The sequence below is a fragment of the Festucalex cinctus genome, chromosome 20 (assembly GCF_051991245.1).
Source record: "Festucalex cinctus isolate MCC-2025b chromosome 20, RoL_Fcin_1.0, whole genome shotgun sequence".
NCBI lineage: Eukaryota > Metazoa > Chordata > Actinopteri > Syngnathiformes > Syngnathidae > Festucalex > Festucalex cinctus.
In genome coordinates, this window is record NC_135430.1 from 8,443,035 (window position 1) to 8,469,783 (window position 26,749).

General features: G+C 39.2%; 1 protein-coding gene and 1 long non-coding RNA gene across 6 annotated transcripts in view; one reads left to right on the forward strand and one right to left on the reverse strand.

The window, feature by feature from the left end:
* Positions 1–6,490, forward strand: part of LOC144009723 (uncharacterized) — a 38,904-nt gene extending 32,414 nt beyond the window's left edge. The window contains exons 4-10 of one of the 2 annotated variants that reach the window (XR_013281021.1): positions 4,497–4,565; positions 4,634–4,756; positions 4,847–4,880; positions 4,940–4,977; positions 5,095–5,155; positions 5,447–5,484; positions 5,543–5,866. This is a non-coding gene — a long non-coding RNA (uncharacterized LOC144009723). Of the gene's footprint in view, positions 1–4,259; positions 4,566–4,633; positions 4,757–4,846; positions 4,881–4,939; positions 4,978–5,094; positions 5,156–5,446; positions 5,485–5,542; positions 5,867–6,055; positions 6,136–6,197; positions 6,275–6,346 lie in introns of those variants that run through there. The other variant, XR_013281022.1, reaches the window with a different exon arrangement.
* Positions 4,479–26,601, reverse strand: ezh2 (enhancer of zeste 2 polycomb repressive complex 2 subunit). 4 transcript variants are annotated; one of them, XR_013281018.1, is made up of 22 exons: positions 26,025–26,601; positions 24,981–25,104; positions 24,784–24,912; positions 24,459–24,578; positions 23,071–23,191; positions 22,837–23,001; positions 22,636–22,741; positions 21,396–21,559; positions 21,199–21,296; positions 19,440–19,668; positions 19,154–19,320; positions 18,935–19,070; positions 18,249–18,374; positions 17,993–18,171; positions 17,793–17,888; positions 17,644–17,725; positions 17,464–17,544; positions 15,422–15,506; positions 10,486–10,580; positions 8,820–8,882; positions 7,683–7,775; positions 4,479–6,380 (listed from the first exon to the last, which is right to left on the reverse strand). XR_013281018.1 is itself a non-coding variant. In XM_077509573.1 (18 exons), the coding sequence occupies exons 1-18, from the start codon at positions 25,095–25,097 to the stop codon at positions 15,121–15,123; spliced, it is 2,262 nt and encodes a 753-aa protein (XP_077365699.1). In that variant the 5' UTR covers positions 25,098–26,601; the 3' UTR covers positions 11,892–15,120. The 4 variants fall into 4 exon arrangements, 1 of the variants encoding a protein (XP_077365699.1); XR_013281020.1 differs by having other exon boundaries at positions 25,870–26,601; XR_013281019.1 differs by having other exon boundaries at positions 25,839–26,601.
* Between the last annotated feature and the right edge of the window lie 148 nt (positions 26,602–26,749).

The following is a 26,749-nucleotide window of genomic DNA, read 5'->3' on the forward strand; positions in this document are numbered from 1 at the left end:
AAAAAAAAAAAAAAAACGCTTACTATACATGGTCGTCTTTAAAAACAAGTAAATAAATTAATAAATAAAACGCCTTACTATACTTGGTCATTTAAAATAAATAAATAAATAAATAAATAAATACATAAAACGCCTTACTATACATGGTCGTTTAAAAAAAAAAACTTAATATACATGGTTGTTTTTTGTTTTTTTTTAAACAAAACAAAACAAAAAAAAATGCCTCAGTATACATGGTCGTAAAAAAAAAAAAAAAATGCCTTACTATACATGGTCATTTAAAAAAAACAACAACAACAAAAAAACGCCTTACTATACATGGTCGTTTAAAAACAAAACAAAGAAAAAAACGCCTTACTATACATGGTCGTTTTTAAAATAAATAAACAAATAAACGCCTTAGTATACATGGTCGTTTAAAAAAAACAAAAAAACAAAAAAAAATGCCTTACTACACATGGTCGTTTTTAAAATAAATAAATAAAACGCCTTACCATACATGGTCGTTTTTGTTAAAAAATAAAACGCCTTACTATACATGGTCGTTTAAAAATAAATAAATAAATAAATAAAACGCCTTACTATACATGGTCGTTTTTAAAATAAATAATTAAAAAACAAAACAAAACGCCTTATTATACATAGTCGATAGTCGTTTTTTTAAAAAAAACAAAAAACGCCTTACTCTACATGGTCGTTTAAAAAAAAAAAAAAAAAAAAAAAACGCTTACTATACATGGTCGTCTTTAAAAACAAGTAAATAAATAAATAAATAAAACACCTTAATATACATGTTCGTTTAAAAAATAACAAAAAAAAACTTACTATACATGGTGGTTTAAAGGAAAAAAACAAAACAAACAAAAAAAACTCCTTACTATACATGGTTGTTAAAAAAAATAAAAAATAAATAAGTAAATAAATAAAATGATAAAATGCCTTACTATACAAGGTCGTTTTTAAAAAATAAAATAAAAAATAAAACGCCTTAGTATACTTGATCGTTAAAAAAAAAAAAAAAAAAGCCTTACTATATATGGTTGTTTTTTAAAATAAATAAATAAATAAGTAGACGCCTTACTATATATGGTCGTTTTTTTTTAAATAAATAAATAAATAAATAAATAAATAAATAAATAAAACGCCTGGTCGTTAAACAAACAAAAAAAAAACACCTTACTATACATGGTCGTTTTAATAAATAAATAAATACATTAATAAATAAACGCCTTACTATACATGGTCGTTAAAAAAAAAAAAAAAATCCTTACTATACATGGTCGTTCAAAAAAAAAAAAAAACGCCTTACTATACATGGTCGTTTAAAAAAAAATGCCTCAGTATACATGGTCGTAAAAAAAAAAAAAAAAATGCCTTACTATACACGGTCATTTAAATAAACAACAACAAAAAAAACGCCTTACTATACATGGTCGTTTAAAAAAATAAATAAATAAATAAAACGCCTTACTATACATAGTCGTTTAAAAAAAAAAAAAAAGGCCTTACTATACATGGTCGTTTTTAAAATAAATAAATAAAACGCCTTACTATACATAGTCGTTTAAAAAAAAAAAAAAAGGCCTTACTATACATGGTCGTTTAAAAAAAAAAAAAAAACGCCTTACTATGCATAGTCATTTTTAAAAATAATAAATAAATAAACGCCTTACTATACATGGTCGTTTAAAAATAAATAAATAAATAAATAAATAAATAAAACGCCTTACTATACATGGCCGTTTAAAAAAAACAAAAAAAAAACGCCTTACTATACATGGTCGTTTAAAAAAAAAAAAAAAAAAACGCCTTACTATACATAGTCGTTTAAAAAAAAAAAAAAAATCCTTACTATACATGGTCGTTCAAAAAAAAAAAAAAACGCCTTACTATACATGGTCGTTTAAAAAAAAATGCCTCAGTATACATGGTCGTAAAAAAAAAAAAAAAAAAGCCTTACTATACACGGTCATTTAAATAAACAACAACAAAAAAAACGCCTTACTATACATGGTCGTTTAAAAAAATAAATAAATAAATAAAACGCCTTACTATACATGGCCGTTTAAAAAAAACAAAAAAAAAACGCCTTACTATACATGGTCGTTTAAAAAAAACAAAAAAAAAACGCCTTACTATACATAGTCGTTTAAAAAAAAAAAAAAAATCCTTACTATACATGGTCGTTCAAAAAAAAAAAAAAACGCCTTACTATACATGGTCGTTTAAAAAAAAATGCCTCAGTATACATGGTCGTAAAAAAAAAAAAAAAAAAGCCTTACTATACACGGTCATTTAAATAAACAACAACAAAAAAAACGCCTTACTATACATGGTCGTTTAAAAACAAAACAAAGAAAAAAAACGCCTTACTATACATAGTCGTTTAAAAAAAAAAAAAAAAGGCCTTACTATACATGGTCGTTTAAAAAAACAAAAAACAAAAACGCCTTACTATACATGGTCGTTTTTAAAATAAATAATTCAAAAACAAAACAAAACGCCTTATTATACATAGTCGATAGTCGTTTTTAAAAAAAAAACAAAAAACGCCTTACTCTACATGGTCGTTTAAAACAAAAAACAAAACAAAAACGCTTACTATACATGGTCGTCTTTAAAAACAAGTAAATAAATAAATAAATAAATAAAACACCTTAATATACATGTTCGTTTAAAAAATAACAAAAAAAAAAAACTTACTATACATGGTGGTTTAAAGGAAAAAAACAAAACAAACAAAAAAAACGCCTTACTATACATGGTCGTTAAAAAAAATAAATAAATAAATAAGTAAATAAATAAAATGATAAAATGCCTTACTATACAAGGTCGTTTTTAAAAAATAAAATAAACAATAAAACGCCTTACTATACTTGATCGTAAAAAAAAAAAAAAGCCTTACTATATATGGTTGTTTTTTAAAATAAATAAACAAATAAGTAGACGCCTTACTATATATGGTCGTTTTTTTTTTTAAATAAATACATAAATAAATAAATAAATAAATAAATAAAACGCCTGGTCGTTAAACAAACAAACAAAAAAAACACCTTACTATACATGGTCGTTTTAATAAATAAATTAATTAATTAATAAATAAACGCCTTACGGTCATTTAAAAAAATAAATAAAATAAAATAAAACGCCTTACTATACATGGTCGTTCAAAAAAAAAAAAAAAACGCCTTACTATACATGGTCGTTTGAAATAATAATAATAATAATAATAAATTAAAAAATCATACACCTTACTATATATGGTCATCCATCCATCCATCCATTTTCTTGACCGCTTATCCCTCACAAGGGTCGCTGTACATGGTCATTAAAAAAAAAAAAAAGCGCCTTACTATACATGACCGTTTAAAAACCAACAACAACAAAAAACACCTTCCTATATACATGGTCATTTTAAAAAGAAAAAAACAAAACAATTTTTTCTAGGGGTGTAAGACACGCATCATTACAGCCGCCAAGGAACTATAGTTCAACAAATAAGAAGAAACATCGACGACAATTCGTGTGTGTGGATTCCACTGTTCGAGTCAAACAAATTCGTGGTGAAAGTTTCAAGGAGCAGCAACTGAGATATGATGCAATACTGCCCTCCTGTGGTGGACTGGAATAACATCAGCCTGGAATGACTGGTTCGCGACATCACTTTCATTACATTTTGCTGAGACCTCTATGAATAGATGGCAGATGAAATAAGACAGCGGCTCCCGTACTGATGGTACAGCGTTCGATCCCCGCTCTCGTCCTCGTTTTTCTATACTTTGAGAAATAATCTCATAAAAGCAGACGGGACCGGGTATCGCACCCGGCTCTTTCGAATGTGAGACCTTCGTTGCAAACCACTCGGCCAGTTTCACACACCACAAAAACTCGATCTTATCCCATTTATTGGATTCATATACCCATGTTGAAATCCTACAAATACATGATATAAAACACCGAAAACTTTCAGTCATGATGGCAGAATGGTATAAAACTTTGCCTCCGGTTCAGCAGATCTTGGTTCGATCCTCGGTAGCGGACGCTCGAACTAATACATAACGACGAAACCTGAAGGTTGCCGAAAAGAAGGATCGAACTCACAAACTAATTAGCCAAAGACAATATCGTATACCACTCAACCATCTTGGCTTTGAAATCATCCGGACTTTGCTTCTATTCATAGAATCAGTGGCTGTGTAGGCCATCCACCGTTTATCACTTTATGGTATAATTACGACCAAAAGTTGAACATGATCCCAGCGAGGTTGGTCCAGTGGTTAACGACGCGGTCTCTGGTTCTAACGAGCAGGGTACGAGCCCAACGTCCGGCAACATAACAATTTCATCATTTTCTACAGCAGAAATACTTTTTTTGTTCCTCTTGGTTAAATAAAGCTTTTATTTAAAAAAAAGAAAAAAAACGTGATGACGTTGTTACGGAAACCTATTTAAACTCTGACGGAATTGAATGATCGATCTTTCTTTCTCTTCACCAGCCTCATCAACAGCAACGTCGACATCCTCCGCCTGCTGTTCTCCACTCATCTCGACAAGATGACCAAAAGGTTTGTTTAAGTATTTATTTTTTTTATTACACTCATAGTTGTAACTTTTAACTTGTTCACCTTTTCAGGGTGAAACACCAGCTAGCATGCTAGCTCAAATGTTTGCTCGATCGTGGTTAACGTCAACCGCGTCCGCGTGCTAAAACGACACAAACATATTTATTGGACATGTTTGGCAATAAATCCCCGCGGTAAGTACTTATTTGTTCAAGTTTTTGGTTATTAAACGGTACATGGAAACGGAAGATCTTGAATAACGCGACGCACGTTCCCCTTTCCAGCGTCTGGAGAAGAGCACAGTTTGGCAAAGAGAAGGTAGGTTGCCAGCGTTTGTACATGAATCAACTCTTAACTTTATTTTAATTCGTCCACAGGCTTGCATCTTGAAGCGAATCTTTTTGGTCATAGCTTGGTGACTTTTTATTTATTTATTTGCTCTACACTGGCTAAACGTGCTTATGTTTGGAAGCTAACTTATTTGTATGTATTTTTTTTTAAGCTAACTATGTAATGTCACCGTGTCTTTCAGCCCAGCCAGCATGCCGCAGGCCATTGACACGTTGTCCAGCTTGGCCCTGTCCTCATCACTGGTGAGACACAAACACTCATACGTGTTAATATGTGATACGCTGTTTTAATTTGTTTCAGCATGTGTTGAAGGTAAGGACATTTCAAGTAACATGCACTGACCATTCCTGACATCCTATTTATGTTTTTTGGGTGTGTGCAGGTAAAAACTGCATCTTGACTTGAACCGGAGTCGCCTGAGGAAGAACCGTGTACTAGGGTGGCCATCGCTGGGTTTGAGCATGCCGCAAAAGAAAATGGCTGATGTGAACATTCGATACAATATTTGAACCTCTCTCTATGTTCTCCAAAAGCTGCTTTCAACTGCGCTTAACTGGGGACCCGCCAAACGGTACATTTACCTTTTCAATTGACTTGTGCTGACACGCTCTTATTTTTACGTCCACTAGGTGGCGCCAAAGCATCTCTGGGCTGAAGGCAGGCTTCCAGTGAAGAGTGCTGTCTTGAACAGAGATGAGGGAAAACCAGGTCAAGAAAGTAAAAACCCTGCCAGACTTCAGCTGTAGCCACAGGTGCTTCTCATAATGACCTCGTTTACCTGCTGGTTGATGAAGCACCTGTAGCTAAAACCAAACTGGCAGTTTTTACTTTCTGGACCTGGATTTCCAAACTCTGATTTTGAATTGGCCATGGTGGAGAAACGTGTACATCTTGTTCATTGCTTCTGTTTTTGTATAGTTGGCACATGTTAATAAAGTGAAGTAGAAACTTGACTGGTTTCGCGTATTCTCTGTCAATGCATGTCATGTGTTCAATGTTTTCTTCCTGTGAAAGCAGCTGCGTTATCACTGACAGTCCCAGAAACAACTCGAAGGTCTTCTTCTGCACTGGTGGCTTTCATCTTGTCAAATTTGCTGCATTCGAAAAAGTAGTACTCAACACGTCCTTTTTTTTGTTTGTAGAGTCCGCTTGAGCAGGAAGTGACTGAACACTTTCTTGGTGCTGCATTGATGCCATCAGCTTGAAGGTGACGCAAGTGACGGTAAGCTTTGAATGTTGTCGACCGGGCGAGCTTCTCAGTGTTTTTCCAATGTTTTGTCGCAGGTGTCTAGGAACATGGCGGGCTTCCTGGCGATGCAGCCGTGTGAGTGACTGGTCCAGATGCCCTTCTGTGCTGGATGGTGAGTTTCATCACATTTCAAAAACGTTTGCTGCACAGTTTGCCTTAACTCAATGATGTCGTTTTGTCTTAGGTCTGCAAGATCTTCTCCTGCTGGCTAACTTCACCTGGTGACAAGCAGAGTGCAATCAAGTCATACAACTTTTTTTTTTTTTTTTTTTTTCTGTTTGCCGTTTTTGCCTTTCCAACATGTACATGACAAAATAAAGTTTTTTGACTTTCAAATTTATAAGTTTTTTTGCCATTGTCATTCCAACATGTATGCTGCAAAAAAAATGCATCTTTTCTTAACTTTAACATTAGAACCAACCCATTTGAAAAAATTTTTTTTGAGAAAGTTTCTTTTAAAAATAATGGGGTGTGACCAAGTTGTGTAGTAGGTGGGGTTATGCAAATTTGAGCAGGAAGCAATGTGATTGGTGGGTTTCTAAAAAATGCCAGAACCTGATTGGCTGGCTTCATAGATGGGTGGAGTTTATGCAAATTTACACGACTTGTGATTTGCATAAGTGGGAGTGGTTATGCAAATTAGCTAATATGCCCTTGTTTTGCAGGAAAAGTGGGTGTGGCTATGCAAATTAATTTGCATAAAGCCAGCTGATAGGTCGATTCTCAGAGGGAGTGGCCAGTTGTGCAAATTATTTAGGATTTTTTTTTCTCTGAGTGGGTGGAGCTATGTCTATTAATTTGCATGTTGAAGCGTAATAGTCACAAAAAAGCATTTTTTGGCCCTTGAACAGATTGCAAGTGGATTGTTCAGGTTGTTCTTGAAGATATTTTGGCCTCTGGTCCGAGCAGGCTTCCTCGATTCACACTGAAAATGCCGCCATGTGGCCTTGAGAATGAACCGAGAAAGTCAGCTGGGACGTGAGGCCAAAACGTCTTCAAGGTCAATGTGAAAAATCCACCTGCAATCCATTCAAGGCCCTGAGAAATATGTCACAATTTGCAAAGTCACAGTGGAAATGAAACACGGGGACACTGATAATGGTTGAAAAATATATTTGACTTCAGACAAGCAAGTTTTTTGGGCACAGCAAATAATGTTGGACTGAAGTTACAAATGTTGGTTGACAGGCAGCAAATGACACCATGTTGTGTGTGTGTGTGATGTCACATGAGCACAAGTGAGCCATCTCTCCATGGGACAAACACACCAAGACATCATCATTCAATGCTTCTAGACATGTGCCCAAGATTTTTTTCTTAGGCGAGCAAAAATAACACCAATTAATTGATTTCAAATTAACAGTTATTTTGCCAAACATTTTCAATCATGAGTAAAGCACATGTTGACAAGCATTGAATGATGTTCTGCTGTGTGTCGTACATCAAGCACACTTGAGAAATGGCTGTGTGACATCACATACATCACGCACACAACATTAGCCATCAGATAGCGCACACACCTGTCGTTGAGCAGCTTGCTGTCAATGTAGCGCGGACGACCCGTCCACACGTCTGTTGGCTGCGTGTTCATTCGTCCGACAACCTCCTCCATCCTGACAGGAAAACACAAAACGAGTCAGTCATGCTCAATCACATCAAATTACAACACGTCGGGGCCGCAGCTGAAATGCGAAACACTATAATGTCCAAAACTAGCTAGCTCAAGAAAAAAAAAAAAAAAAAAGAAAAAAAACTGAGTAATGATACCAAATTGTCACCAAAAAGCCTCAGTTAAAAATCATTAGCAAAAAGTTAGCATGTGCAATCATCAGCAAAAGCAGAACAATTTTTTTTTAGCATTAAAAAAAAAAAAAAATCTATTTCTATGCACATTTGAAGTAGCACACATCCCTTAATAGCACGTTGAAGTTGACAGAGCGCACGGAACAACATGCAGCGGTTCAACTGTCCACTCATGACATTTGTGTACACGATCGATCTGTCAATGAACAATGTCCATAATAGTCAAGAAACAAGACTGAGTGTGCACCTAATATTTGGACACTTGATTAGGTACACTTGAGGGCTACCTACTGACACCTCATGACTTGTCCATCTACCATCATAAACTGCATACATTAGTCAAGACAACAACTAGGGTGTGCCTAACAATTTGACCATTTTGGAAAGTTATTCAGTACATGAGCGCAACCAAAAACCAACTGGCTGAACCATCTCGACAGGCCAAACCCAATTCATCAACACTGCACAACACTGACACATGTGGAACCAAACAACAAGTACATCATTCAATGCTCCTGGACATGCGCTTTTATGTAAGTTTTTTTTTTCATTTTTTTTTTTTTTTTTTTACAAATAGTATTTATTTTAATAGGTAGGCAACATAACAGCAAATTAGATTTTTTTTAAAATACATTTGAATTTATTTTTTTTTTCTAAATTTATTTTTTAATAATTTGGGCCACACCAATGTGATGTTAAAAAAAAGCACATGTTGAGAACCATTGAATGTTGTTCTGGTGTGTGTCGAAGTACATCAAGCACAAGTCAAAGTGCACTGCCAAATGGCTAAGTGGCATCAGACACGCCTCCTCAAGCACACAGCATGGCATAACCTGTCAAAAAAGTACACGCACCTGTCGAAAAGCAGCTTTCCAATCGCGTGGTTGTAGCGCAGACCCATCCGTGTCCCAAACAGCCTCCATCATGTCAAGAAAACAGAAAAAGAAGCAGTCAGTCATGCTCATTTGCATATTGTGGGTGGTAATTTGCATAAAACACTTGGTTTTCATACAATTGAAAAACTGTTAAATATTCACGTTACTACTTCCTAAATGTCATATTATTGAATTTTTGACGACTTTGGGTCGGTTTTTGATTTTTCATAAAATGCAAGGGGGTACATGCAGTGAGCAAGCAGGTCAGTGCAGTCCAACCTAAGCCACGCCCCCTCCCGCTCATTCCGCTCTGCTGACTCCACCCTTCCCACGCCCATCACCCGCACAAGGCCGAGCCTTCGCCGCTGCTGCCCCGCCCTCTGGAATTTATGCTGCATTCGAGGATTGTCGGAAGTCGGAATTTTGAGACTTTAAACAAGGAAGTGTGTACGGGAACTCTCCACTGATCTATATATACACGACTGGATAGCGGATAAGCCAAGACTTTTGCGAGGCCGCCATATTGCCCCTCCCATCAAACATTTCTCGGCATATGATCCAATACATTTACAGTATCGAAATTGGAGAACATTTGAGACAGTACTTAGTAGAAACAGCATGATTTATGGTGTTTTAAATTTATTAAAAATAAAGAAGAGGACTTCAGACATTTTACAACTTGCCTTAAATACATGTATAGATTATATGCTTAATGATGTTTAGTACAGGAAGAAAGTTGTATTTTTTTTTTTTTAAATAAAAATTATAACTGTAATTCAACAAAAGATGTCTCTGCCAAATCTAATATTGGAGTCTAAGGAACTGAGCGATAAAAGAAAAAGGGGGTCTTCCAAGCAGCACATACCGTCCACTTATTTATTTATTTTTTATTTTATTTTTTACTTTTTAAAAAAATATAACGACCACCCCGTCACAACCCCTCCACCCCGCCTCCGGCCTTATACTAACCTGCCGACGAGCTTTATATGTTTCATGTGTACGTAGAGTTTATACAGTAGCTCGCGAGGTGGGAGTAACAAGATGGCCGCACTGTGACTTCAACGGCTTGCACTGGCGTGTATGGGCTATCGGCTATCCAGTCATATAATATACAGGTTAAGTTCACCGACGGACTACAGTGTGACGTCACTCTACCCTTCGGAAACGCAGACCGTGAATGGCAAAACACAATTTACTCGAGTAGAAAACTAGATAGTAACTTTGCATCTTGTTTGTATTTTTTTTTATGTCTAAGCAAATAAAGATCTGCAAAAATCGAAAAGCGACTCGGATAAATTCCGTCCATCCTCGAATGCATCAACTAATCCCACAATCAGGAACACTTACTGACTCATTAGAACATTTTCTAATGCTCAAACTGTAATTTCTTTAATCCTGCTGTCTATTATTTTTTGCATTTATTATTATTATCTCACAGTTTCTCGCTTTTGACAAGTAGACTAATAAGATACAATACTATTGTCCAATGTAAAATGTGTTTGTTAGATTGTGTAAACGCACCTAAATGTTTTGATCTAATCGAGTCTAAGGACACGCTAAATATGAGACGATAGTTCTTTTTAAACAAAAAGATACTTTTAGAGGACCATGCAGTGAAAACGTGGAAAGGTCGAGCACGAGTTACCTTTTCACAACTCGTCGCCGCTTTTCTTCAGCTGGCGTGCAGGTAGACCGGCAGCAGCCGACGTGGAGACAATATTCCTTTGATTGTGGACGTCTCTGTGCAAGGGAAAAAATAAATAAATAAATAAATTTACCCACTAACATAACTTGGACCATGTGCTAAAAACAAAAAAAACGCCAAGCCATGAACCCAAACAATTCATCTTCCGTCGGTGTTTAACTTCCGGGTCGCAGCTAAATCGATCGCTAACTTGTCAAGGCGTTATCGATTAACCTGCACGATCGGTGACGCGCACGCATGCGCAGAATATCCCGCCAGCTTGGCTCCCCAACTACGGCAGCGTCACTACAACAAAATACCTTTATATGCCTCAATTAAAAAAAAAGAAAAACCACACAACATACCGACTTACTGTAGAAGTACAATACAGACTCACTATAATAGGATTAAATATTAGTTACTTTAAATACATCAATGTCTATATGTTTTTTTTTTCATTTTGTAACGTGTTGTTACGTATGCGCACTATCGCAACGCGTAGTGCGCATAATGCCATATTTGTTCTCGTGTTGCTGCCGTAGTTGGCGATCCAAAATGGCGGGACCTTCTGCGCAGGCGCGTCACCGATCGTGCAGGGTGACCGATAGCGTCTTGACATAACTAAAATAATACATGCCGTAGCGAATAACGAATCAGAGGGCAAATTTATCATTGTTTCGAACGGTACATGCAGAATTTAAAGTTTCAACTTTAAACATTTTAAATTACTTGTTCGCACAAACCAGGGGGCACCAACGTGGTTTTTTTTTGTTTTGTTTTTATCCTGGTATTTTCCCTACAGCCAGAAAATGGCATACAAAAGCAAAATAGTAAAAATTTACAAGACATCATACCTAAAAAAAAAAAACAAAGAAAAATCCCAATTCCATTGTAGTCATAAAACGCATTAAATCAGTTTTTCCAGGGAGGTGAATTTTAGTGCTGACATTTTTACATGCAGACATTTTAAGTGCTAAAGTACAGACTAGTCAAGTGAGCCTGCTGTAGTGATTTCATGTAGTCAAAAGCAATCTGTTTGAAGCTCTTCAGACTGAGACTTCATGTCCAAATGCAATATGAAATAAATTATCTCCAGAACGTGGTTTCAATCCATCTCGCAAAAGTCACATTTCATGTGCTTTGTGACTGTTCAAAACTACAAAAGACCAGCCCAGTTTCAATCTGGATGGGCTTTAAATAAAATAAAATTAAAAAAAAAAAAAAAAAAAAAAAAAAAGCTTTACTATAGATGGTGGTAGTAAATTATTACACAGGTCTAACAATTCCATGACCCGAAAGGCAGTTTGTATGCTAATTATTCTTGTATTTAAAAATAAAAATAAAAAATAAAAACACAACAAAAGAAGCACTTTTGGAGAGTTTATTGTGCAGCCATAAAAACAGTGTAAACAAAGTCAGCACCATTTGTTTTTCCACATTGAGTGGGAAAATAAAAGTGAATATTCCAAAGTGGAGGCTGAGTGCTTGCTGCTGGCTGGTTGTCCTTGTTGAATGCAAACACGTGCAGCACCTTTGATTTGTAAACATGAGGTGTTATCCCAGCGGACAGTGACATCACAAACTTTATTTTATTTTTTTTAAGCGCCAGAGAAAAAAACTGCGCGGAGCCAGGTGATGATCCACTTTGTTTTGTTGACAGCAGGAAGTGGATCAGGAAGCCGAGCGGTGTCACATTGTTGTCGCACCGCCAGCAAACATTCACGTCAAGGGGGAAAAGAGGGAAAAAGGGAAGAAAAAAAAAAAAAAAACAAAAAAAACCACCGATTCTGTGGCAGTGAGTTTGCGCATTCGGGTACAAAGTCAATTTTTTACCTGTGACAGCACTGCATTTATTCAATTTTCTACTAGTGTGTTCAATTGGACCTACTAGTAACTGTTCATGTGCTTTTGTACTTACCGGTAACTAGTAAAGTTCTTTCCACTACTATTTCCCGTTTTGTCTTACACAATTAAACCTTATTATTGGTTAAATTACTAGTAACAACTGGGCTAAACTAAGTATGTATGACAGACTAGTAGTAGTAACCTCTTTATCAAGGATATGGATGAGATGCTGATTGTTGCTTTCAGGAAAGTTTTCATTTCATTTTGGTTTCATTGACCAAAGACACCACAAAGTGGAAAAGGTGAAACGTTTGCTGAGGCGTTGACGACACGATGAAGGAGGATTCCGATTGGAATCGTATGCCTGCAGTCAGTTTGACGTGCGCGCCAAACAACGCAAGCCTGCTGGTGCCAACTTTGGTCCCTGAAGGTTCAAGTGCGACGCGCTCGTTTGTTAACCTGGCGCCACAAAACGTCAACTTGCAAACACAGGACAAATGTGTCTCTTTTTTTTTTTTTTTTTTTGCCTTCAACAGGAAAAAAAAAAAAAAAAAAAAAAAAGTTTCCTGATTTTTTATTTATTTTTTGACAAGCTGACAGTTGTCCTGAAGGTAGTTGGTGCGCGTGTGTCGGCATGTGAACTAGGGCTGGGCGATATGGACCAAAACTCATATCCAGATATATTTTGGCTTAACATCGATATACATCCCGATATATATATATATATATATATGTTTCCCCCCCGCAAGAAAATTTTGAGTCAAAGCTAAATATAACATGTCACAAATAGTTTTATTTAGGGATGCACGACATTTATCTGACCAATACAATATCGGCAGATTTGGGAAATGATGTATATTTGATAATTATGTATATTTTAGCCGATAAAAAGGTCGATTTAAAAAAAAAAGAAAAAAAAAAAAAGAAAAAAAAGACTGCCACATAGCAATTAACATGTCCTCCTCACCAGTGTGGTGGTTTTTCTCCATGGCAGAAGATCTAAACATTTTCAGCAAGGATTCTAAGAGGTGGGAAAGAAGTCAACAAAAAGTGAGCACCGCCAACTACTTTCACGTCTTTCCTGGGACTAAACAGCCGTGGAACTATTTTCTCCTTTTTTGAGGTACGTGATAGCACTTTCGCTTTTTTAGTGGCAATCGGGCGGCCGGCATTTGAGCTAAAAATAGCTTTGGAGTTAATAATAAGCACTGTTGCTAACTCGGTACAGTTCAAAAGCAAGTAAACAGACTTACCAGCACTTTCGTGATCATCAATCAGTCACGGCTGGCCCTGTTGTTGCGCTCGGGGTGACAATAGAGAGGACACTGTGCGTGACGTGGCCCGTACTCGAAGCCGATTGGCTACCGCGAGGCGAAACACGAAAAAAGTTAAATTTTTTGAACCTTCGACGAATATGCGAATGTGCGGATTTTCGTCGCGAATGTGTGGATTTTCGCTGCTCCGTACCGCGTCCCAATGCGCGAAACGCGTCCTCCGCGCCGCCCCACGCACTTTCATTCTGTTGCGCACGAATAGCGCTAGACAAGCAGCCGTTTTCTGTAGCTGATCCGCGTTTTGGCAAGTTAATTGCACATTTGGAGCCACGTTGCATCCTCCCGAGTGGCCACAGCTTGACTGACAAGAACGGACTACAAATAAGTTTCAACGCAGATTGGGTGGGTGTGATGTGTGCTGTAGAATCAAGTGCCAAGTGTTGCCCCACACTCCGTCATTTATTATTTTTTTTAAACCGCGATTTGCATGATTGAGAAGACGAGAGAGACAAACACTTCACAAGTGTGAAGTGTCCCCCGCGGCTGGGGCCGCACAGGGCTTTGAGCCGAGCAGACGAAAATGGCCTAATTCCATTAGGGATGTAACAATAATGGCAATATCGTGATATTGCGATATTAAAACTGCCTCAATATATCGTCGTCATCAGGTCACAATATTGATTGCAGCATATCTGTTAAAGTCAGGCTGATTTCCATTTGTGCAGTTCTAGCACCCTCTGGTGGTTACTCTTAGTGCAGTTAAATTTTTACAAGGCATGTTTTGGCCCTTCTAGGTTTAAAATCCATGCTAATGGTCAGATTGAAGGGGAACAATTTGCTTGTGAACAGTCAATATATGTAGGAATTCAATGTCTGCTTGCATTAGTTCCTCCATATATATGTATTATATTTATGTACCGGTATTATATTTATATATATTTTTATAGTATTTTTCATTTCTGTAATGTAAAAATACACAATATTGTGTGTGGGTTTTTTTTTTTTCTTACAATATTGTGACCTTTTCTATCGCCAACCTCCCTACAATATCGTGATAATTATATCGTGCAGCGTTGTTCCGATACCGATACTGGTATTGGCAGAGGTGCCGATACTGCGTTAAAACAGTGGTATCGGTGAGTACTCACAAGTAACATGCCGAGAGCATTAATTCCCACGCTAATATGGGATTTTGGATGCAGCATCTTTTTTCTTGCTCGTGCACAACATTCGCTGATATGTGACATGTTCACTGCATGCTGATCTAAGATATCCTATTGGCCCTTGAATGCTCTGAACCAATGGCAGAACAGCTTTTACAGGTTGAGGGGAAAAAATAGTATCGTGACCTTCATATCGTGATATCGTATCGTGATGTTTGGATATCGTTACATCCCTAAATTCCATATCCCGTTTAAAAATATATATCGATATAATTTTTATATCGATATATCGCCCAGCCCTAATGTGAACGTCGTCAGGCTATCTCCATCTCGCGCTCAATGCCGACATACTTGAGAGCGTCCGCTTGACTGTACCTGTAAGCCCAAATGCAAAAATTCACAACCTTGACTTCAATTCTAAATTAAGTATCATGTTTTAAAGGTGAAAAAAAAAAAACGTGATCAATTTCACGTCTTTTTAAGACAATGACTCACATTTTCTTTCATTCGAAATTTTAAACGATTCTCCACCTGCATATATCGGAGCTTGCTCGTAACTCAAAGCGAAAAGCTCAAGTTGGGGGGGCCCCTCGCGATTTACATGCATTTGCGTACCTGTAATCGAAGAAGAGCTCCTCCCCCGTCTGAATTGCGCACTTGGCGAAGATGCCGATCCTGTGGTCGCCGTTCACCATCATCACTGAGGATGACGTGCGCCAGTTAGCATTTTTGTCACGCCCAAGTTGTCGATTCATTTGTTGTCAACTTGTTCATTTGACGCCTCGAAAACAAACCCATTCATTCTCTCACTCATAGAATTGGATCAAGTATCGATAAAGGAATTGGAATGACAAATTCCGCATCAATGGGGGGGATGCATTAACGAAACAAACGAAAATGCTTTTTAAACAAACAGAAACTACATTTTATATGTACAAAACTATAACTATAATCATAGCAAAAACGTCTGTTCTAGTCTTTGGTACCATTAATTTAAAGCATGAGCCTTTGGGGATAATTTCACTCAGAAGTGACGTCATCTGGCAGCAGTCAACAGAAAAGCACTTTCAGATGATGTCACTCCTAAGTGGCAATTTTGCATGCTTAAAATGTGTTTGTTTTTTTTCATTTGATCATGTTTTTGAAATATTGCAAGAGACTTTTTTATTTTTGTAAAAAGAAAACTAATAGTGAAACTACAACGGTGTATTAGGGCCACGTATAAATATATCTTTTTTTAGAGGGTGGGGTCAATATTATAAAAATCTCGCAAAAAATCTCCCCCCAAAAAAAAAAAACTTGTAAATTTGCGACTTTCTAAAGTAGCAGATTTGCGAGAAAAAAATAAAAATAAAAAATCGCAAATCTACTACTCTCAAATTTGCCACTTTAGAAAGTCGCAATTTTGCCACTTTATAAACTCGCAAAATTTACGATTTTTTTTTCTCGCAAATTTTCAGCTTTCTAAAGCCTGGTTCACACGGCAAGATTTTAAAATTGTCAGCCGATTTCCAATCTTTGACAGACACCATACGTGAAGAGAAAAAAAGTGGATCCTGGTTTTCAGTCGAAAAAGCGGCATAAAAAGAAAATGTGTTGTTTAATTAAAGGAGCGTAAATGGGCACTGGCGAGACATCGCTTGCCCTCGGCTCGGTGCTGGTGGCGCGTGTTGGCGTCCCACCCGGAGACCACGTTTATTTGTGGAGAATGTGTGTGCGTGTATAAAAAAATAATAATAATTTAAAAAATGTAAAAAATAAAAAGAGTGTAATGGCGCCAGCTATTACAGGACTTTCTGCTGATCATGACTGTTTTGATTTTGGATTGCCACCGGCTTCCTCGCTGGCTCGCTTTCTGATTGGCTGCACGTCACCGTCAATCATCTACGCGGAGCGAAGTCGGGCCAAAAAATCCAACATGTTGGATATGCCCAATTTCAAGTCGGGGGTCCTTCCGAACGCCGATATCGGGAGGCACTGCGTGTGGTGACAAGACACACGGCAGGATTATCTGTGAAGATTATCGCTTGCGTCTCGGCGCGTCCTTACGATTGTCGGAAGGGAAAATTCGGGGCTAAAATCGGGCCAATTCTCCTGCCGTGTGAACCAGGTTTAAAGTGGCAAATTTGCGACTTTCTAAAGCGGCAAATTTAGGAGTTTATAAAGTGGCAGATTTGCAAGAAGAAAAAAAAAAACTCAAATCTGCCACTCTCATATTTGCTAAGTGGCAAATTTGCAAATTTATAAAGTGGCAGATTTGAGAGAAAAAAACTCGCAAATTTGCCACTTTAGAAAGTCGCAAATTTGCAAATTTATAAAGTGGCAGATTTGCGAGTTTATAAAGTGGCAAACTTGCAAGTTTAAAAAGTGGAGAATTTGCCAGTTTATAAAGTAGCAGATTTGCAAACTCGCAAAACTACTACTCTCAAATATATATATATATGTATTTATACGTGGCCCTAATACGCCGTCGTACGAAACTAAAACTAAGCATTTTTTAAATGACTAAAACTAACGAAAACTAATAGAACCACCCTGAAGTGAAAACTAATTAAAATCAATTAAATTTAAAAAATAAAACTTAAAAACAAAATAAAAGACTAACAAAAATGAAAATTCCAAAACTATAATAACCCTTATCGAGTGTGTGTTCTCACCTTTGGCATAGCAGTTTGGGTTGACGGAGTGGTTGGCGAATCGGATCTTGTTGCCTTTGCGGGTGGCATCGACCACAAAGTCTGATGGGGATCGCAAACGCAAAAGCACAGACGAACCACGTCAGCAATGAGGCGAGCCTGCCAGGACGCGGTCGGCATGCGTCACGTGACTTTTGTTACCGTTGTTGAGGTTGAAGAGGAAGCTGCACATGTACTTGTCGTACACTTTGCCTCGGCGGTCCGCTTCATCCTGAGAGATGATCTGAAAAAGACACGCGTGTTAGCGCGTTAGCATTAGCGTAGCACTCACGAACGACGAGCGTTCTTACCTCGCCGCAGTATTCCGAGATGAACTCGTTCTTCTGGACCGGCTCCTTGATGAAGATGCCCCAACCGGCCACGTCGGACGGCGCCAGCAGGAGGTGCTAGATGGAATATTCGGCCATTTGAATAATACGACAAGAGCTGCAAAACGGCCGACTGACAATAACGTGTCGGGTGAGGGCCATTTTGCAGCCGCTGGGGTCACCTTCTTGGCGCCCCGCTGTATGGAGCAGTTCTTGCAGGAGACGTTCTTGCGGTCCCAGTGCTCGGCGGCGCCGCAGGTGAGGCAAAGGTCGGGGTCGCACTCCCTGACGGCCAGGTAGCACGGACACTGCTTGGTGTTGCACTGGGCTTTGCAGCGGCAGCCCGGAAATCGGTTCTGGCCTGCAAAACGCATCGGGAAAGCCTCATTTGAAACCCCATCCAAGTGACGAGTGATCATGTGATCTCGTTGCTCTCACACTCGGAGCTGCACTGGCAGAATTTCTCGCAGAAGTTCTGGGCGGTGACGCACGGGCAAGACGAGTCGCACGGCTGCCTGGGGTGGTCACATGGCTGGTAGTTGTACACGTGATTGGAAGAACCATCTGCAGGGGGCGGGGCCAGAGAGCCCGTCAGAAGGGCTGGGTTTAAAAAAATATTTTCCTTTTTTCCTTTGAGCCTGATAGATTCATAAGACCATGAATAGATTATTTTAATATTTCTTTTGTCCCATAAATTCATTAAAAATTTACTGCTGAAAATGGCTCAATGAGTCTAGTATCCCTTTAAAGGCCATTTTTTTTGTATCTTACGGTTTTTTAATTTATTGTTCACAATGAATTCAAAAGTATTTTCTTACATTTTTAAAATACATTATTGTACTTTAAGAGATCTTTTTAATTTATATTTACAATTATTGATTAGAATTATAAAAATATTTTCACCTCCCTTCCTTGCCAATATCAATGTTTGTAGAACATGTGAGTGATTATATACTTTTTCTATAATGATTTTAAATTTCATTTGGAATTTAAAGTTTTTGGAGTTTTTATATATATTTAAGAAGAATTGATAATAAATTAATCAATATTGGATTGAAGTGAATCAAACCCCAGCCCTACTCGTCGGCCATCTTGTGATTTCTGCACACGGGCCGAACTCTGACCTTTCTTCAGCTGGATTTTCCGACAGTGCGTGGCCCAAAGTCGGTGCTTCCTCTTCTTCTTCCTGGGGGGCGTGTCCTCGTCTTCGGCGGGGGCGCGCGAGATGATGCTTGACTCTTTCACCCGGAACTCGTACACCTGACAAAATGTCAACGGACGTCATGGTATGGTGCATAAAGCGGACGCGAGGAATCAACATAGCGTGCGTGCCAGTCGCTCACCTGTCGGCACGTCTTGGTTCCGATGAGTCTGGCGATGGCACAGTAGTTGTCGTAGTACGTCCCAATGAGAACGCGGAAGAGCGACGCGTCGGCGCCGCTCCACTCCAGCGCCTCGGCGGGGAGCTTCAGCTTCAGCTTGACGGGCGTCTGGCAGCGAGAGTTGCACTCTGCAACACACACACACACACACGGCTGTTCTCAGTTACTGTGTCCCCGTTTTAGGTGTCACGGTCTTTTCCATGTTACATTACGTTCACCCTAGCGAATGTGACGTGACGTTAGTCACCTGAGCTGCTGCCGCTGTTGTCGTCCTTCTTGTCATCGTCGTCGTCGTCGTCGTCGTCGTCGTCTCTGCCGCCTTCGCTGTCCGTGTCTTTGGCCTCTGAGGACACGGTGGTCGGCGTCCCGGGTCGGCTGTTGTTGTTCAGACGCCCGCGGCGGCGCCCCGTCGTGCGCTTGGATGGCGTCTTGGGGCGCTCCCCCGCACCCACCTCGCATTCGTTCACCACGCTGTCCTGAAACGGAGCAGGACGAAAGGACGTCAACCTTCCCTATAAATAAATAAATACAAATTCTTGACAATAATGTGCTGCCCCACTAGTCTAAATACGGTATTTGGGTTAATATTGCGTGAGTGGAATATGAGTTAAGCAGCAAAATCCAAATTCTTTTATCAATATCAGAAGGCGGACATTTTGCCACTTGCTGTTGAATGAAAATTACATCACAGTTGCTCAGGTCTTAGGTAACAACCAATCAAAGCTCTGCTTCAGAAAACAGGTGAGCTGTGATTGGTTGTTACCCGATTAACTGTGATGTCATCTTAATTTGACAGTAAGTGGCAAAATGGCCGTCCCTGAGTTGGATTAAAAAATAGCTGAATTTTGCTGCTTAACTCATATTCCAGTCACGCAATATTAACCAGAATACAGAATACCTAGACCAGTGGGGCTGCATAGTATGGAGGACCAAAACTGTCAAAATTCAACGGACGACTATCTTGTCCACTGTCACCTCAACTTGCGACTTTAGACAACAACTCGAGGTGACGGTGGACAAGATAGCCGTCCGTTGCTGGAGCTCTCCATTGCAAGCCGGCAACTCAGCGAGACTTCCTTGTTCGCCGAGCTGCTCACTCGACCAATGGCAGGCAGTTTGCAACGGGGCGGAGTCCAACCCATGACACGCTTCGGACCGCTTCCTCATTTGAATAACATTTTGACTTGGTAGTATGGACCAACACTGCCAAAATTAAAAATAAATGACTAAAAGTGAGAATAAAATCTGATGTAAAAAAATATATATATAATTCTAAATTTAAAAACAAATATACAAATTTATATATTATTTTATATTTATTTTTAAGGATGTAATTTTCTAATTACATTTTTTGATGTCAATTTTTATTTACACTTATCATATATTTAGTCATTTATTTATTTTGAATTTTGGCAGTTTTAGTCCTCCATAGCATAGAACATATTGTCAATTTTTTTTTTTAAAGTTGACTCCCCCTTTAAAATTTTAGCTAATTTTCCTCTTATTATTCAATGAATCTTTTTTTTTTTTTTTTTTTGCTTTTTTTTCTCCTGACTGCATTCTGCGTGTTTCACATTTTCAAACATCTTGGCAGTAGCAACTAGAAAAACTAACAAACAAGCTTTCAGACACGCCCCCAGGATTAACATGCATCAACTTCCTCCAAATAAGTACATAACTGTCAATGTGAGTGTGAAACTGACCAAACATATACAAGTATGTACACAATTCTTAATAAAGTTATATAATAAAAATAAAAAGTATATGGATCGCTGGTCCTTATCACCACTGTTGAGTGACAACTCTGGGTGTCCAAATATGGTCAATTTCAAAGTTTTTCATAAAGCCATACTACTGGTCACGTCCCTACATCTGCCAGGTTTCCTTTGTTCTGATGAAAGACTTATGAAGCCTATTCTGTTAAAAATAACTCTGGTGCAGAATGGAGCCATCGGCCACGAAGGTCAAAGTGCATACAGATTATATTTCGGTGTCAGTGTGTTCACCTGCAGCAGGTTCATGTAGCAATCCACGCCGCAGGGTTTGCTGTCCTCCAGGTTCTCCAGGTTTTTGCGTTTGTACGTGTTGGGCGTGGCGTGGAACGCTGGAGGAGGACAAAAAGCGTGAGCAAAAACAACGAGATTTCTCAGCTATCCCTGACCGGAAGGCGGGCATTGCGGCGGCAGCAGGGGCAGACACTCACGGTGGAGGAAGCAGTCGTATTTGAAGCAGCGTCTGCAGAAGAGCGTGTGGAACGAGTGCAGGCTCTGCTCGCGCTGCACCGAGCGGGCGTTGGGACCGTCGATGTTGGGCGTGCATTCGGGAGGCAACGCGCCAGGAAGCTGCTGCTGGGTCAGCTCCTTGTACCTGCAACAACGCAGACAAACGAATGAGGCGGCGGGGCAATACGGGAGTTCTTCATAATCAAATCAGAATTTCTTGATGCATTGTGGTTTGAGCATTTTTATGTATGTGGCCCTTGGAGGAAAATAAAGTTTGAAAGATTAACTTCACAAATCATTGGATTTCCATCCATTTGTTGTTTTTTTAATTAGAATACAGACTTACTTTCAGATAAAAAGGCATAATCTTCTAAGAAAATAAATACTATATATTTTTTTCAGATTCAAAAAAATAAAAAAATAAAGTTCAATTTTTTTCCACACACATTAAAGAAGTATCTGGCAGTAGAAATTTGAAGAATAGAAAATTGCCATTTTGTTGACAAAATTTTATGTCTCAAAAGTACTGGTATTATAAGTGACTACTCAAATGTATATGAGTTTGTTTTTTGTTTTTTTAACACAATATGTTCTGTTATGGAGGGCTAAAAATGCCCAAATTCAAAATAAATGACTAAATAAATAAATATTTAAAAAAAAATAAAAATAAATTTGATCCAAAAAAATAAATATAAATGGAAACAAAAAGTATAATAGTGTGTGTATATAATGTGCGAATTTAATAGAATATCTAATAGAATATAATAAATACAGTAATTATCATACGATAACAAAGTTTACTTTTTTTTTTTTTTTTAAGTTTAAAGTAATATTAAAAGTCACAATCTAAGAAGATGGTCACAACTGCACAAAGTTGTACTTGAAGTGAAATTCATATTCATTCATACAAGATTTATGTTGCATTTTCTTTCTAGATAAAAAGTTCCTTGTGAGGAATACGGAATTTTTCTTGATAACTGAATCATCAAAGTGGACTTTCCACTCATCGTGAAGTAATATTACATTGACACAATATTTGAATTCCTTCATTTGGACTCTTTTTGTTCCAGCAGTAGCAATAAGAGACCACTAGGTGACAGCACAGCTTTGCAAAAAACCTTCCTACTCCCGCTCATTGAGTGACTTTCGAGCCTTGCAAGGGAAAGGCGAATACTTTGACTTTTGATCGTACAGTTGAAGGACGGCTGTGAATGTTCATACTTCTCTTTCAGCTCCTCAGTAGAACCTTTGTCAGGAAACATGGCCGAGATGGCTTCAAAGATCTTGTCCGAGGGAAACTTCTTGTTGCAGTCGTCGCCTGCTCGGCCTGCGCCGCGTACACGTGCAGTTAGAACGTTTTGTTACAGCGCTACGTTGACTTAGCAGTTTGAATTAATTCTACCATACGCATTTAGTCCTCACCGTCATTGACGTGCGTGTCGCGCGGGCGTGCCTGTGCTTCGCAGCCGCCGTCCATCTTCTCCATCTTGAAGTCGTGCTCATCCTCCTCATCCTCCTCATTGTCGCTGTACTGCGCCAGCGAGCTGACCAACTCCACGAAGATCTCGTCGTTGATGAAGCCGCACTCTGCAAAAGTGCACGGCCGCTCGTCAAACCTTGTCCCGTTTCCAGAGCGCCGCGTTGTCGTAGCTCTACCTCTGTCTCCGTGGACTTTCCCGTCGTAGTTCTTGATGAGCTCCTCGATGAACGTGCCATCCTGGTCCAGGATCTCATCTCCCATATAGGGAATGTTGTAGAGCACCGTCTCATCCTCCACCTGGCACGCAACGTACACTTTGTATTTATGCGCGTAACTAGCAAAAAGTTGTTGATGCTGGACTTAATTGTAAACATTTTAATGTTCCGCGGCTCAGTCTTACAGAACTTCACGAACTATTTGCGGTTCTATTTGAAAGGCTAATTTCATAACATTTTTTGTTTGTTTTTAACTCATTTGCTCTCAAAAACATATAAATGCGTTATACTTTAAATGTTTTAAGTGTCCCAAAGACGTATTTACACGTTTGTTTTTTTACGCTAGCGCATACAGAAGGCGCTGATGCAGTCTCTCAACTGCAAAGAACGGGCAAATAAATGGTAGTTATTACACAAACGCCCAGCAGGTGGCAGCAGAGTATAAGAGATCAACCAGGGAAATGTTGGAAAAAAAGCTCAAATACAATTTTATTAGAGTTGCGAATAATGATGAAACTTAGCTAATAGCTATATGCTAATGCTAATTGCTGCAAAACGGAAAAATATAGAATTTTTTTTTTTCCTGATGAAAGAACAAAAGAAGAGACTTTAATCTTTCTTTTGGTAGGTTCCATGTTTTGATAGCAATAGAACACAATATTCTGTGAGCCTAGTCAAAAATCTGTCAAAATCCAGTAAAACAGCCGGGAGCGAAGGGGATTGATTCTGTGAAAACGGCTGGGAGTGAATGAGTTAATTACATCAAATGACTTGCATGCCTTTCTGTAACTCTTCCAGTCTCCAAAGGATCGTTTAAATGCAAATTCTTGTTCGAAAACAACATGTATTTGTCCATTTGTGGCCGAAACACCTGTTGTGGATTTTGTAAACCAAATCCGTGTTTTCTAGCATAAGCATAAGTGAACATTTTTTTTTTGTTTAATTCAAAGGGTTACAGAAGATCAAATTAAGCTCACGTTTTAGTGCATCATAGTTTTGTCCTAAATTCAGCACAAATCCGATCCGATCACATAAACAATATGTGCTACAAAAATATATATTTTCATGTTTTTAAATAAAATATTAAATAAGAAAAAATATTTTACATGGTTGTTTTGAACCTCTGCTATCACGCTGGGGTCCTTTTATTTATTAAAAAAAAAAAAAAAAAAAAAAGATATTTGAGACAATTTAGATGCGCAATGTATTACTGAGGTATCTCATTGGGTTTCGATATCACTCAAATTCATGCGACTGACTGGAATATGCGTCCGTCCCTATTAAATAATATCCCAAAGTTTTCATGAGTGTGTGTGTTCAAAGAGTCATTCGAATGCATTTTTGCTCACCATGAAGTTCTGCTGCAGAGGCGACCACGAGTACATGACGGGGATGGAGGCCACGGCGTTGAGAGTCTTCAGGGGAATGACCTGGCGGGGGAACTCGGAGAAGCCGCTGTCCACCGTGCACTGCGGGGCAAAGAGGAAGTGCAACTTTAGGACGATATCCACTAAGATGTCACATCTGAGTGACAAAAGGGTCGTGCCGCCTATTTTTGAAAAAAGGAATGGACAATTTTGAAATGTTTTCTTAATCAAATCCATAGATTAATCAAAAACTAATAATCAGTGACAGCCATATAGTCCCAACATTGGGAATTGGTCTGCGGCTGACCTCCCGCGTGCCTCTAAGCGAGCCGACGGATGTCATGATGTGGACGGGCTCGATGCGCCGTGTCTTCCACTCCTGGTTGAGGATGTCGGTGCGCTCCAGGATCTTCTGCCGGTTGCTGTTGAACATGCTCTGCAAAGATCCGAGGAGATCAATCAGACAAACGGGCGACGCGCCGTTCGAATTTGAGGGTCACGAACCTTGACCTCGTCGGCCCTCCTGAAGCGCTTCAGCTGGCGCAGCCTCATGTACTCAGACTTGACTCTCCTCTTCCAGCGGGCGGGGCCTTTCTCGGAACGCTTGCCAGTCAGCACCATGGTCACGCTGCAGGCCCGCACACAAGGTGGACAGACACCAAAGTGCTTTCGGTTTGTCAGCTGATGTGAATGGGCGATACGTCAACGTCGAGACTGTCGCAATCGGGTCTCGCGGAACAAAGCGGCACATTCTGATCTGTGAGACAACCATGAGGCACAATCTACGCACGCACGCCCACGCGTCGTCTAGGACGCAATTTCCTGACTGTAAAGTTTCAATATCAGACAAGGAATTTCCCCTCAATGTCAGTGAAATGGTTAACAGGAAATACAGCAACACTACGAACTATTCACAACTTTAATTCAAAAGTTGAGTTGATTGAAGTTTGGAGAAATGAATCAGATTTCAGAGTCTGTACCTACGTGTAAAAGGTTGGTGACTTTGAGAGGAACAACTCCTGACAAGAAAAGACCATACCTACCTAAATTCAAGATTTGAGAAGATTTTTATCTACAGCTGGCACACCAGGTTATAAGGCTTTAGTAATACAAAACGCACTAAGAAGGCTTTCAGGTGACAATACATTAACTCAATTTTAATTATAGAACACTGATCACGTCTATTATATCTACCGGTATGTACTTTTACCTGCACATAGCACGTCGTATACTATATGCCCACCTATTTCCATTTGAATTGAGTTGAAGATGTGACTTAGAGGGGAAGGGTGCTTATACATGTCTTCACCTGCGGCTTACAGGTTGTTGGCAACAACATGAACCGACTTTCCCAAGGTTTACCTTTTGAGATAGAGAGACAGGAAAAGCCCACCTGGCTGTCACAACACCCGGCTGAGCTGGCTAGCTGCTAAGCTAGCTAGTTGTTGGCATGTACCAAAACACCCCACCAAAAAAAAAGAAAAAGAAAAAAAAAAAGCTCCAGACGAAAGTCGAGACACGAGTGCTACTGAAGACGCTCGGCCTTGCCTGTGTTCGGGGCTCCGTCGTCATTCAAAACCGCGCTGCAAACTCGGCGGCCGAGTCGTTCCTTTTGTGTGGCGAGCAGCTGCTAGCACCGCGCTAGCTCGGCGGCTAGCGAAGTTAGCCGAGGAGGAGGAAGGAGTTTCACTTTGGCGGGACAAAAATTATTTTGTTTGAAACACGTCCGCCGCTTGTCGCCCAAAATTCGATTTGACACCGCGGCTTGTAGTTTGCACTTAGACAAAGTCTACACAAATCCAAACCGGCTCTCGAGCGTCGCTGTGTACACCATCGACGTCTTTCTCTTCTTCCACTACCGCAGCGGCGGATTCAAGAGGCGCCAAACGTTTTGGCCAATCACAGGCATCGACATTAGTCGAGCCGAGTGCCGTGTGACACGATAGGCCGTTCGTCTCAGGGTGCCAGCCAATGGGAGCTCGCGACCGGCAGGGGGCCTGCGGCGGGGACATGTGGACGGGTTCCCTTTGTTCTTTCGGAGACAGGACGGAAAGAAAGCGAAAAAAGCAGCTCATTTTGCAAACTTTTAAAATCAACCCGTTGCTGGTTATTTCAGGTTGGTGGCTTCGACACCCGTCACATTCAATAGTAATTATTGCCTCCCTGATCAACAAACATTATATGAGGGTCGCCAAGTTTATCTAACCCCGCCCCCAGAAGACGCTCACTGGCTGTTTTTATGATGCGTTCGCGTGTACAGGACATATCCACTC